General features: G+C 37.9%; 1 protein-coding gene across 1 annotated transcript; it reads right to left on the bottom strand.

Moving 5' to 3' along the window:
* Nucleotides 3,881-12,460, bottom strand: LOC18601493 (thyroid adenoma-associated protein homolog). The gene is made up of 4 exons (XM_018119968.1): nt 8,908-12,460; nt 8,388-8,656; nt 7,356-7,949; nt 3,881-6,621 (listed from the first exon to the last, which is right to left on the bottom strand). The coding sequence occupies exons 1-4, from the start codon at nt 12,271-12,273 to the stop codon at nt 4,185-4,187; spliced, it is 6,666 nt and encodes a 2,221-aa protein (XP_017975457.1). The 5' UTR covers nt 12,274-12,460; the 3' UTR covers nt 3,881-4,184.

Below are 12,708 nucleotides of genomic sequence, written 5' to 3'. Positions count from 1 at the left end.
TGTGGAGTGATTTTGAGATTTTGTGCTGGCAAATACTGGTGCACACATCATGACAAAGAAACACTGCTGCTCACGTAAGTTTTTGTAAATATTTCAACTGACCAAATATACAAAAAAAAAAAAAAATTCATCCGTATCATTCCTCTTAACATCCTTTTACCTCGATATGATATTTGATGCCAATGGCTGCATATTATTCTGCAAATTTTCCTATATGCTTTGCTTCCATTTGTGAACATTCATCGTTGGCACAGTATAATTTACAGCACATTTTAATTTCTTAACCCCAAGCCAGGTTGAGACTTCATACCTGTTTCGGACATGGGTGGCACTATTTCATTTGTTTCTCTTATATGTATAAATTTCCCACTGTTCTCGGGCATGATTGGGAATTTTTTTCATTGGATTTGTTGTTTTACTAAAATACTATCATTTCTCCGAGGCTGCCTGAGACATTGTTAGCATGGTATTATTTGTTTTTGTTGTTTTAGTAAAATCCTGTTAGTGTCCCTTGACGGTATCCAGAACATGGTTGGCGGTGTATTGTTTGTTTTTGTTGTTTTGCTAATTGAACTCAAAGGAAAATGCATAAAGAATTATAACTATTTCTTATAGAAATTGAATACAGTTTTTGTAGGACAATTGTGTAATACTAAGCTAAGTAACAAAGACTCTAAACATAGACATCAAGCTGAAAAAGGATGATTTAAAAAGATTTGATTGATTGTTTAAGTTATTCGAGGGTTTCATGGATTGTTTCATTAGATATTTATTAGTGAATAACTGATACTGGACAACATAAACTTTTGTGTTCTTTTAGATGCTGCATACAAACGGACGGGGATTGAAGACGGCACAAGCTAAATGCAATTTGTTGCATTTGGTAAACTAGCAAAAAAGTTTGTGAGAGCAACGATTAGCAAACTTGCAGCAGTCACCACCATTGACAACTAGGACTCTTATAGATCCTATAAAGGCACTCATACACCAAACAAGGAATTTCATTATAAGACTAAACCTCAAAAGCCATCAAAACAGGAATCATCAATTTCAAACTATTTGACTACAATGAGATACAAAATGGAAGTTACTGCCACTTCATTTGCTCCCGCTTCATTGACTGCAACTCTATCTCAATCTGAACAAGAGCCCTTTTAGCACCACTGGATATCCAAGTTGCAAGAGAACTATTCCCAGAATCAACCCCAGACAAATCAACAGTTTCAACTGCATCCAAAGGATAACCAGCCCAAAAAACTAAATTCAAGTATGTAAATTCTCAACCACAACAATACTTTTTTTTTACGTAAAAATACTTGCAAAACTTACTGTTCCATTCCAATATAGCGCAACATCAAAGAACCCACGCTAACCACCCAGGTCACTTGATCAAATACCTTTTGTTGACTTTTGCTCATCAAGGAATTGCCATGAAGAAACTCTCACAAGTACACAGAAACTTCCTTTCAAATTTTTAGCAAGTGTAGTACTGCAATCACGGTAACACCACATACGCAGCAATTGATAACTCTGCCAATATCTTTTGATATATTTTGTAATGTTAACATTAATTCCATCAAATTCAATAGCTACTTAGCCTTGAATTCAGATATCAAATTTTTTGTAACTGAGCATCTCTCACTTAATACACTACTGGAGTAAAATGCTATGCATATAGTTTTTTTTATTTTTATAAGGGATAATGCATCAATCAATGAGCCAAATGCTGAGATGCTATGCATATAGTTAATATCAAATGACACTATTTACATGTCCCTTAAGTACCACAGCTACCAATACCAACTTCAATTTGTCCAAAAATTACCAGTCTTGCCCTAATGTATTGCACCGGTTACACTCTAATTTATACTCATTTTGAAGGGAAGTATTAAGGATAAATTTATTTAGTTAATTTATGTTTTTACCATAGTTGCTATTAGGGTTACTATGACTGTTGTTTGCTAATGGAGTAGCTACTGTTTATTAATTGAGTAGTTACTGTTTATTTATCAGTAGTTACTGTTATAAGTGTAACAAACGCTGCTATTCAAAAAGATAAAAAAATTGAAACAAAAGATATAGCAATTTTCTAGAGAATTTTGCCCTTGCAACTCTGATATTCAGTTAGTCTCCAAGCAATGCTTATCATATCGCTTCTTTTGAATGATAGCGAAACGTTTTTCTAGCTTTTTTTTTTTTGTTTTTTTGATTAAGATGCTGTGTTTTGCACTCAGTTAGTGTGCAACAACTTGTTTCTAATAATTGTTTTCTCTTTTCTTTCAGCATTTCAACGAAAATCCTAATTATGAAAATAAAAGCTGGAAAAGAGCTATGCATCCTTGAACGAAGGAACGGCAAAAATAACTCGGTACAAAAATCAAATCAAATGAAAAGCTGCTTATGTTCGGTTTTCTCGTGGGTAATTTTGCTGCATAGCTTCACAAATCTATTTTCTTATTATTTTTTTTTAATCCAAACATGCCGTCAAATACACATTGCAAGCATGCAGTATACTTTGGTGGGAAGTTCTACTGCTATTTAGTTTTCTAATGTATTCACTTGAATGTGTTGATCTCATGGTCTATGAACCTCTGGAAGGTTTAAGCAGAATGAGCCTGCCAGAGCACCAAAGTCTTCTGGTCCCCTAGGATTAACTCATCTAGCCTCTGGCACACCATGCTTACTTGGGATGTCGTTAGTTTTCTTTGCTTTTTCTCCCTCACTGCCCCAATGTTACCTTTTAGATGGTTTATGTCATTAATGGCTGCACACCGGATAGATCCAATCTGGTTGTTTACCTTGTATGTTCTAAGAGAGCTTCTGTGTAGAAGATGCTGCTTCCATCTATGATTATAAACGGATTACACTTTCATAAATGATAATGTATATGCTATTCCATATACTTTTGAATAATTCTTGTTATCAGGAGAAAGTGGTGATATATTGACATGAACAATGACGAAGAGGGAGAAAGTGACCATAAGGACAATCGGGTTGATGATCAAAATGAGGCAGAGAAATGAACTTCATGTCTTGGTTTTATGATCATGGGCTGTTGAAGGCAATTTTAGGGGCAATTTTTATGGTTCTTCATGGAAGCAAGTAATGCATTGCTGCCATGTTCATTTTTCCAGTCTCTCATCAGTTGAGCCATTTTACGTCTTAGGCCTTGGTACAGTCTGTTTTGACGAGGATAAATCTGCGTTCACCTTGCACATTATCAAACTTCATAAATTTAAACTACCATACCCAACAATCTGTCTTTTGATCATTAATATTAATTTGACATGTAAGTGGTAAGAGGCAATTGGTTAAGTGAGAAACCCGTCAGCCTTCTTCTCTCGGCATATTTCAAAGTAAAAAACACATGGAGGTTCTGTAATAAGGCTCGTTCGGTTGGCTCCACTTAGCATGGAGGTTCTGGATGCTGTTCTTCCAATTCAAGAATCCCTACCTTAACCAAGTGTTGGGGCATTTATCCATTGGCCAATTGAACTTTTCCTATCTGCAGTGTACTAGAACATGCAAGTTCTTATTAATGGGTAAAGCGATCTCAAACTTCCACATAAAATTTCATATATCTTTCTCGATGTAAAGAGGGAGTGCCAAATTTAACGAAATGACCCAAAACTTTGAATTGTATGAAAGTTATTCCCCCAAATTTGCTTTGAGCTCATTATACTTCAACAGTTTTGTCTCAAAGCTTCATTCATCCTGGCTAAATGTCGTTTGCCCTTTTCTATTGAAAGTTTGGCTCACAAATCCATGCCTCCCATTTCATATGCACCATTCTGCAAGACATCCTAAACCAACCATGTGAGATTAGACACGACAAAAAAAAGCCCTTGTAAAGACAAACCATGAAACCAACTGCGGGCTGTTTAAGAGACAACATCTTGCCATCCAATCGCTGTCTCAAAAAATTAAACGGTGGCTTACAATTGTCAATGACAACAAAAGGAGCAATCACAAGCAGAAGGGCAAACTTGAAGGTAGAACTTTAGATATTCTCATACAGGCCTTCAGGCCTTAGACTATACAAACTGATATTTTGAAAGAATGTAGCAGTGCTAGGTAGTATAATACAATAATGGTGAAATTTTTTTTCTATCCTTGCCTCAAAAGTTCTCAAGACATCCTTAAATCACTGTTATAATCTATGATGCTATTGTACAAGTACAATCTTATCCAAGAAGAAAGTAAGGATCAAAATCATACCAACTATCATCTCTGAACCTGGTGTTTAAGCAGTCGGTAGTTGTGCTGAACTTCTTCTCATGTGATCTAACTATTAACAAATACAGGTTAGAGATCAATGGGTTCCTAAGAAATGGATCAATAGCATTTCCCAGTTCCACAATATCAGATAGTAGAGGCATACCATCCTTGGCCTCCAAATTGAAAATGCAGTTTGAGAGGACATAAAATCCAAGCAAATTTGCATATATTGGTAAAAATGCATCCTTATGGTTACCTACACCACCTATCCAGTCAACTCCCAGTTTTCCAATATGGTCCTTAGCAAATGACATCAACTGATGGTAAAATCTCATTCTCCAATCAAGTAGATAATTCATGACCTCTTCTTTATTCAACAATTCACCTTCCCAAGATTTTGTAATTGGAAGCTTCTCCAAGTGGGAACAACATATTTGACTAATCAACAGCTTCTCTTCATGATGATTATCAATTTCCTTGTCAAAAACCCGTCTCACAAGATCACCTTTGGATATTACATAGTTTGCTGCATCTAGCACCCATCGCAGAAGATAATCAAAGTATACAATCCAGTGGCCAAAGATGGAAGACAGATGGTCAAAACTCAGTTCAATAACTTTTTCCACTTGTGTTGGTGCCCCACAAGTGTCAGACTTTGTTCCAGAGCTTCTGGGGGAAAGACACTTCTGGATGTCTGTGGCAAGCCTTAGTCTAATTCCATCATCTTCATCCTCAAGCAGCTTGATACATGTGAACCACATCTCCAGTATTTGATGTGCATATTTATCAACAGCATTTTGCAGTTCAAAATAGGAAAATGAATTTTTAGAAGAAACTTGCTGGTTGAACACAGAAGAAGCAATTACCTCAGCTTGTTCCAATAAGCCAGATGCTAAAATAGATTCTGTTGCTGCCCTGCGCATGTTTACTGGCTCAGATGAGGAACTATGTTGCTTAATTACTTTAAGAAAAAAGGTAATGCATTCACAAAAGCAAGCTGATCTATCTGTCTGATCAGATTCATTACATTTAGTAGTTTTCTGCCCCTTATCAGTTAAAATAAAACTACTAAATAGCCTTGCAAAGTGCTTTACACATATTGCCAGGCAACAGACCAGTGTTTCTCGTGTTTTAGCGTGTCGTGTAAGCTTGTACATGGATATCAGTCTATCCCAAAGCTGAAATACGGAGTCACAATCCAATGCACCAACATAAAGTGTTTCATCACTCTTTTCTTGACATAGTTCCTGAAACTTAAGAAAGTTCCAAGTGAAGATAATCTTCAGGATGTAATATGTACATCTATGATTCTTCTCCACTTCCAAGAGCTTCATCAGTGTAGCCTGAAGGTTAGCTTTATTCCAGTTCTTAATAATTCTGGTCTGGCTGCTAGACAGATAATTTATCTCACTGCCAGACTCACTAGACTTCAGGAACTTAAGCAGCCACTTTAAAGTTACTAGTCGAACTTCATATGATAAATCTGACAAAGAGCGAACCAACCTTTCCAAAAATCCAGAATTCTCCACTTCAGGGATTTGTAACAACATTGAATCCGGGGGAGATCTTTGTGGAATTTGGAAAACTTCTTCGCCAACTTCATCAGATGTTTGAAAGAGACAACAAAAATAAGATGCTGCTGCTTGTTGACGAAGTTCGGCTATTGTTGGATCATAAAATGGCAGCCCGTAAGAAGCTTCTACATCTAAGCATTCTGTAGATAACTCCAAAAGTAGGTTTCGAATGGCAAACAAATTTGTGCTCATGTGACATGAGCTTGCAACACTAAGCATGTGATCCAGCACTTGCAGGAAAGAGTAATTGAGGATGGGGCAAGGGCATTTTTTGGGGCTAGCAATCCATGATCGCATTGCAAGAACTTTCATCAAGTCATCAAGAATCTGATCTTTCCTTGAGAAATCAGCCAGATTTCTACAATTTATATCAAGAAGAGAGCTTAATTGCAACAGAAGTCCATGAATTAAATTGAAGGAAGCATGGTGGGCTCCATTGGCTGGATGTAATGAGATGGGTGCTGCAGAACCTGCTGTAATTTGGTTCTCTAAATGGGACAATTCAACAGAAATATCAAGGAGAACAGTTGGCAATTTCTCATTAGATACCAGTCCTGTTAAAGCTCGAGATGCTAGAACACGAACTTGTAAATTGCTTTGGGTTGAGCACTTCCTAATGAATGGCATGAAAAGGAAAGGATCAAGGTCATCACCAGTCTCACTTGCAATCGTTGAAGGCTTGAGCCTGGACAAAAGAATCAGCATGGGGCATAAGCTTGGGTGCACAACTTTTGCCAGGTTGGATTCTGATTGTCCAGACAAAGCATCACCAAAAAACTCAGTTGCAACTTTCAGTTCATTGGACAGGAATGGATGCAGCGAAGGATACCTTCGGTATAAGATTTAAACAATAGTTAGTCAATAAAATATATTATTGCATTGATTGTGCACAAATAGTAATCATAACAAATAATGATAAGCCAGCAAAGGCTAGTGAACCCAGATTATAAGTCATATGCTGTCTCTAAATCAGGGCTCCAACCATCACTCCCTCGCAAACCAGATTCTAAGCTCACAAGTCTAATCAGCACCATGAATTAAATACACAAGTTCTATAATTCCTACATTTGAAGAATGTGCTACCTTAAGGGATAAAAAATAAAATGCAATAAAACAACAGGAAAAATGAACATTAAAAGAATCTTGTCAATCTACCGTTCTATGTCAACAAATATGCAAAATTTGCAATTATAAAATTGGTAATCGACTTTTTTGCCATCAAAGAAAAGGTCATAAAATGAAGACAACCAGGTCTTGCAAATTACTATTATGACTTGATTATTCAAAAAATATATTTTACTGCATGAATTTACCCACAAACAGAACCAGTAAATACTTTCCATCCTTGTTCCACCCCCTCCCTTACTAAATCAGAAAATGCCACCCTTCACTGCTCAGAATATTAATTTACTAACTCTGTGAAGGACTTGACTTCTACTAACTTGTGGGTAAAACATAATTCTAGCTTCAGCATAATAGTTTTAAACTTTATAGGAGGCTCACATAGTTATCCATGTATGAAATACGCAAAATGTAAGAGATGGTTAATGAAAGAACTTGTACCTATGAAAAAATTCAAGCCCAGTTAATGCACGTCGTGCAGATTCTCGTTTATGAACATTATGGAACCCAATCATTCGACGTACCAAAGAAGTGTATGCTAGACAAGCACTGTTCCGAACCTCCCAGTATGGTGAAGAGAAAGAACGAATTGAAACAACCAAAGCCTCAGCAGCAAAACCAGATGTATCAGAAGCAAGGTTAGTGTCATTGAAAGCAGCTCTAAGGATGTTAAATGTATGCACTGTTGCAACAACACCTTCATCTCTGATTTTTGAGGTTTTATCAGTTGCAATCATCTCAGGTATCAGTGCCGAATCAGTCTCTTGGCCCGACTTTGTTGATGAAATCTGGCATGAGATACTTGTGGCATTGGCTTCAGATGGACTCAGCAAAGACCCATTTGCTACATCTATAAGCCACCTAAGTGCTCGTGGGAGGAGCTTCTTTGGAGCACCTTCTGGTTCTGAAAGGAAAAAAGCAGTGAATGCAGCAGGTATACCTGCACTTCTTCTTAGCAAATCATCAACAGTTTGCCCTTTTGCTATTGTTCTCTCCATAAGCTGCTCCATCCAAGATTCTGTCAGCTTACAAAGCCTACAAAGAAAGGCACCATTAAATGGATTTACAACATATATCTTTTATCTTACAAATAATGTTCCAATACTGGACTGGTAAATATCTAATGCAGGTCATTTTGTAACACAAGCCTGAACTAATTAAGTAAAACTCTTTGAAATACTTGAATAAAAATATAGCATTCCTCACTCTCTCTCTCCCTCTTTTTTCTTCTATTTTTTTCAATAAAAAAAAAAAGAAATCAATAACTAGAGTAAGCAGAGGCATAAGCTCTCTCCTTCATTAAATCCCAACTACCATGACAAGGCAAGTTTTGATCCTAGATCTTGGGTAAACCACGATTCTGCACCAGCTAAGCTAGCTGGCACTTCAAAAATATTTGCGCAGTCTGCTAAGGCAAAGATGAGAACTAAGATCATTCAGCACTAGCTCAGGAAGACAAAAGAGGAAACTTACATTGGGTCATTTGAACAGAGTAGACGATTGCAAAGGGCTGTAAAACCTGCTCTCGTCTTATCAATGGCACCATTATGTTTCATCTTCAGAAGAACTTCCATGAAATGGTTCCCAATTTTCTCTAATTGGTTTAGATCAAGCATTCCCCCAGTCGCTGTTACCGAAGCATCAATAGAATCAGAACAGGGGTGTCCACATTCTAATGAACCTGAACAACTGTGACTTGGCAAAGGAATTTTCCTTATAATGGTCCCCAAAAGAAGACTTAGCTGGAAACAAGAAGAATTGTACTGTTACTACTATGAACTTAATTGATATTAACCAAGAATCTAGAAATCTGGGGTTATACTAATTACTCAAGGATTTCCTTCATTTCGGGGTTGTTCGATATAGCAACTGTATACTAGCTATAAATTCATTTCTTTGTCTTAATTTCAGCAATAAGCAGAAATCATGAGTATATCATTTTCAACAGCATACCACTAAATACACAGCAATAGAATAAAAAACAAGCTTCTACCTCTTTCATAGCCAGCCAGCAACCAACCATAACAATCTGATCTGATGGTCTTGCATCCCGAATTGATTTTGAGCTTTTGTCTTCTTGTTCTGTTGAAGGTACAGGCACATCCATCTCATCAGGACCATCCAACAAGAAAGCATCACCATCAGCCATCTCATCCATATCCTCAGGTAGGTGCCAAGCATCCGCAGAAACAACCCATAGGGCCAATGAAGTTATTCGCACGACCAGCTCCAAGAGTTTCTCCAATGCAAGTCTCATCTCTGAAGTACCAGACAAGACTGCATCAGAATTCCAATCCAGTTCCTCAAAAGTATATCGTAGAGTAAGTAATACACCATGAACAAAACTATTTTTGCAAGCTTCAGCAAGATCCTTTTCTCCTTCCTCCACAGCAACATCCAACCAATGAATAAGTGATTGTACATATTCTATCACAGGATGCGCAGATGCACATTGTAGAAAATCCCCATTTAACAGTGTATACTGTGAATGGCAGCAAACTACATTAGCTGAAGCTCTGACTCTCCACCCAAGGTCCAGAACATACTTTCTAAATATGAGCCGTAAGGTTAAAGCACCAGCATCACTCTCTCTCACACGTGGACTGCAAACTAATTTCTTAGCCCATGTAATTACCTTCTGTACCATGCCTTCATTTGAAATGCCAGGAAGCGGAGTGGGAAAATGTAGCAATATGCGGAAAGAACTCTCTCGCAGCCTATCCCAACTATCAATTATGGATCCAACTAACAGGAAAGTCGAGTCAGGTGACGTAATTCCTACACTGTAAGGATAAAGACAGCTCTCAGGAGAAATAGAAGCTGAGCTTTCTTGAGAAGAAGGTATGACAGACCAAATATTGATCATGATCAGTATAAGTTCCATGGCCATTATTTTTCTCTTATAAGGAGCAGAAGGATAACATGAGAAAAACAGGAAACAACTCAACCACCTCATAAAATTAAATAGCTCCTGTGCTCTACTAACTACACTTTCTTCAGTTCCCTTTGAAAGACACAACTCATTATTTTCATGGTTCACACGAGGCTGCCAGCTGCCCTGCTTAACTTGCCTCTCCAAGGCTGTACGTACACGAGAAAAGAACTTCCTAAACAAGCTGCTCCATTTCATTTGAAAACCTGTTGAAGAAGACCTCATGTTCAATGGCACAGCTTTTTTCATTAGAGAGAGTTCTAAATGGGAAGGCAGACTAGATGTCTTGGGGTTTAAGAAAAGAGACTCTGCAGCATCTACACGAAGTGACTCATCAATGTGTGTCAATGCCAATACAAGCCACCCAACAAGGATCCTGACTTTTATCCCCTTTATGCAGATAAGTGCATAGAGATTAAAGCTTTTTGATTCCAGCATATCATCTGTATCAGATGTTTTAGAATCATCACAAAAATCAATGTCCCCTTCAATCAAAGCAAGTGAGCGAGATACCTTAAGCAAGGAGACCAAAACAGCCACTTTCTGTTCTACTTGTAGTTCCACATCTGTGCAATCAAGCTCAGAATATAAGCGTTCATTTTCCACTCCACTTGGCCCGATGGAGATACAGGCAAGCAGAGGAAAAATACCATCAACATCCACTTCTAGTAAAACCGGAAGAGCATATGTGTTCAAATTCGATCGAAGCTTTGAAATCCCAGAAGCAAGACCATGCAAAAAGGGTGGCAAATAATGTCCTCTATAAAGTGCATATCCTCTTTCAACACCATCACTACTCCAACACTCATCACGCAAATATTCAAGGAAACATTTCAAGAATGACGTGGCAGCACAGCATACGTCATCATCAGTGTATGCCTGTACTATTTCAAATAGCAGGTCAGGACTCATATCCAGCATGGTCTTTGCTCCAAACCTCTTTGTCAACAAAGCTAAAGGAACATATCTCCCCTTACAACGTGACCCTAAATGGAGAAGACCTGAAGCAATCATTCGTAGGAAGGACTTTATTTTCTCACTACCCTCTGTCCCACAAAGCAAGGACTGGATATCTAAGAAAAGATCAAAAATAAGATGAACTTGTTTGACCGTTTGACTTAGAGGATCTTCCAAGTTATTCCATATTATTCTCAGCATTCGAGTCCCCATATCCTCCGGTAACGGATTATACTCTTCAGATGCATTTGTAAGGTTAGCTAGCATAGAGGTCTTAATCTGTTGCAAACAAATTTGCATCACAGTTAATGCATGAAAGTTGAAATGGCTATCTGTGGGGTTCTCACAGTAATTACATAGCTCAGGCAAAATCCCATCATACAATATAGTCTTCAAAGAACTAACAATATTTCCAACAAACTCAAAATCATTAAAAATTTCCCTAGATACAACAAAATTTGTATTCAGTACCATTCTCGGAACAGCAGTAAGAATGCCTCTGATCAAACAAAGCCTATTCAACACCGAGAGATTTCGTATGTCAAGACAAACATCTCCTTTATATGGAACTTTGCTAATAACATTACTAAATGAACCCTCACTATTAGTGCCAGAATTACTAACAATTTGATCAAATATAACTTCAATGATGAACAAACCAAGCTCTTGATCACTGAGACAAACTTGCAAAGCAGCAAAAAAACTCACACCGGCCGCAACAAAACAGTCCCTTGAAAATGCCACTGATTTTAACACACTTATCAAAACCCCCAAAGCCATTTCCATCACATTAGAATCTTCAGTATCCAAGTCCTTAAATTTGCCTGGAAACTTCTGAAACAAGTAATACAAGCAAGACAAAGCCTCCTGACACTGCTCCAAAACAATAGGAGAAGGTCTAGCCCACTCTTCCGTCTCCAAAACTACACTTTTCAACCCCAAAACAATGTCCCAACAAACCAAAACAGCACATTCTTCAATCACATCAACTAAAAACCCCAACTTGGGCATTCCCATAACAGATAAAACCACACGTGACACAGAAAAACGATTCCTCTTATTAGTCATCCTACCATACTCGTTACAAAGTACCCTGAAACACTCACCAATTACAGGCTGGAAAACATCCTTGGTTTTAGACACAACTGACAAAAGGGTTCTATGTAAGGGCATTGAATTTTCCAAAAAGAAAACTTCCAAGTAAAAAGCTGCTGCCGTCGAAACCAATCCCTCATTTTTTTCGCCTTCTTTTACTAATAATTTATTGAAAGAAGAGGCCACTTTTTTGACATGATTAACTTGGGAGTAAGTTGAGTTTAAAGAGATGAGATGTTGAAGCTCAGTGTAGAAGGTAGGAGATGAGGCGGAAAGAGATGACTGGTTCAAGGAATCAATAAAGGAAGGTGGGAAAACGACGGCGTTGTATGTGTAACGGTGGCGGTGTTGAATAGCTCTCCACTTGGCTGACATGTTCTTTTCTCCTTTTTTGAGGTTGAATTGGCGGTTTGGGGTGGACTTACTTCTAGGGTTTCTGTCTCTTGGGAGACACACAGAGAGAGAGAGTTGGTAGTGGCGGCTTGTTTAGGGGCGTTTTAAGTTAGCTGGTTTTTGTTACAGCAACGAGGTAGGGTAAAGCTAGAGCATGAAGAAGAAACGTAGGTCCAGGTTTCTTATTGGGCCTTGTATTTGGGAGACTGAAGAGCCGAAACCAAGATTCTAGCCTTCGGCCTTCCTTGTTTTTTCGGTGCACTTCCTTGTCTTTTTTCTCACGAATGTGTTTTTTGTTCTCTAGTGGCATGTTTGGTTCAATTAATAAAGCAGTATTATCCATATAAATGGATAACCCCTGAAGCCTAGGCATTATTAATAAAGTTTTATGAAGAGTCAAACATTCACTGTTAAAAA

This window comes from Theobroma cacao, chromosome 4, assembly GCF_000208745.1.
Source record: "Theobroma cacao cultivar B97-61/B2 chromosome 4, Criollo_cocoa_genome_V2, whole genome shotgun sequence".
NCBI classification, from domain to species: domain Eukaryota; kingdom Viridiplantae; phylum Streptophyta; class Magnoliopsida; order Malvales; family Malvaceae; genus Theobroma; species Theobroma cacao.
The sequence above is the reverse complement of the archived record's forward strand: the minus strand, read 5'-3'. Positions and strand labels throughout refer to the sequence as shown.

Coding starts and splice junctions, on each gene's coding strand:
- LOC18601493 (XM_018119968.1), bottom strand. CDS start 12,273: ATGTCAGCCAAGTGGAGAGCTATTCAACACCGCCACCGTTACACATAC. Junction 7,950..8,387: donor CTCTGTTCAAATGACCCAAT/GTAAGTTTCCTC, acceptor CTTTCTTTGTAG/GCTTTGTAAGCTGACAGAAT. Junction 6,622..7,355: donor GGGCTTGAATTTTTTCATAG/GTACAAGTTCTT, acceptor CTTATACCGAAG/GTATCCTTCGCTGCATCCAT.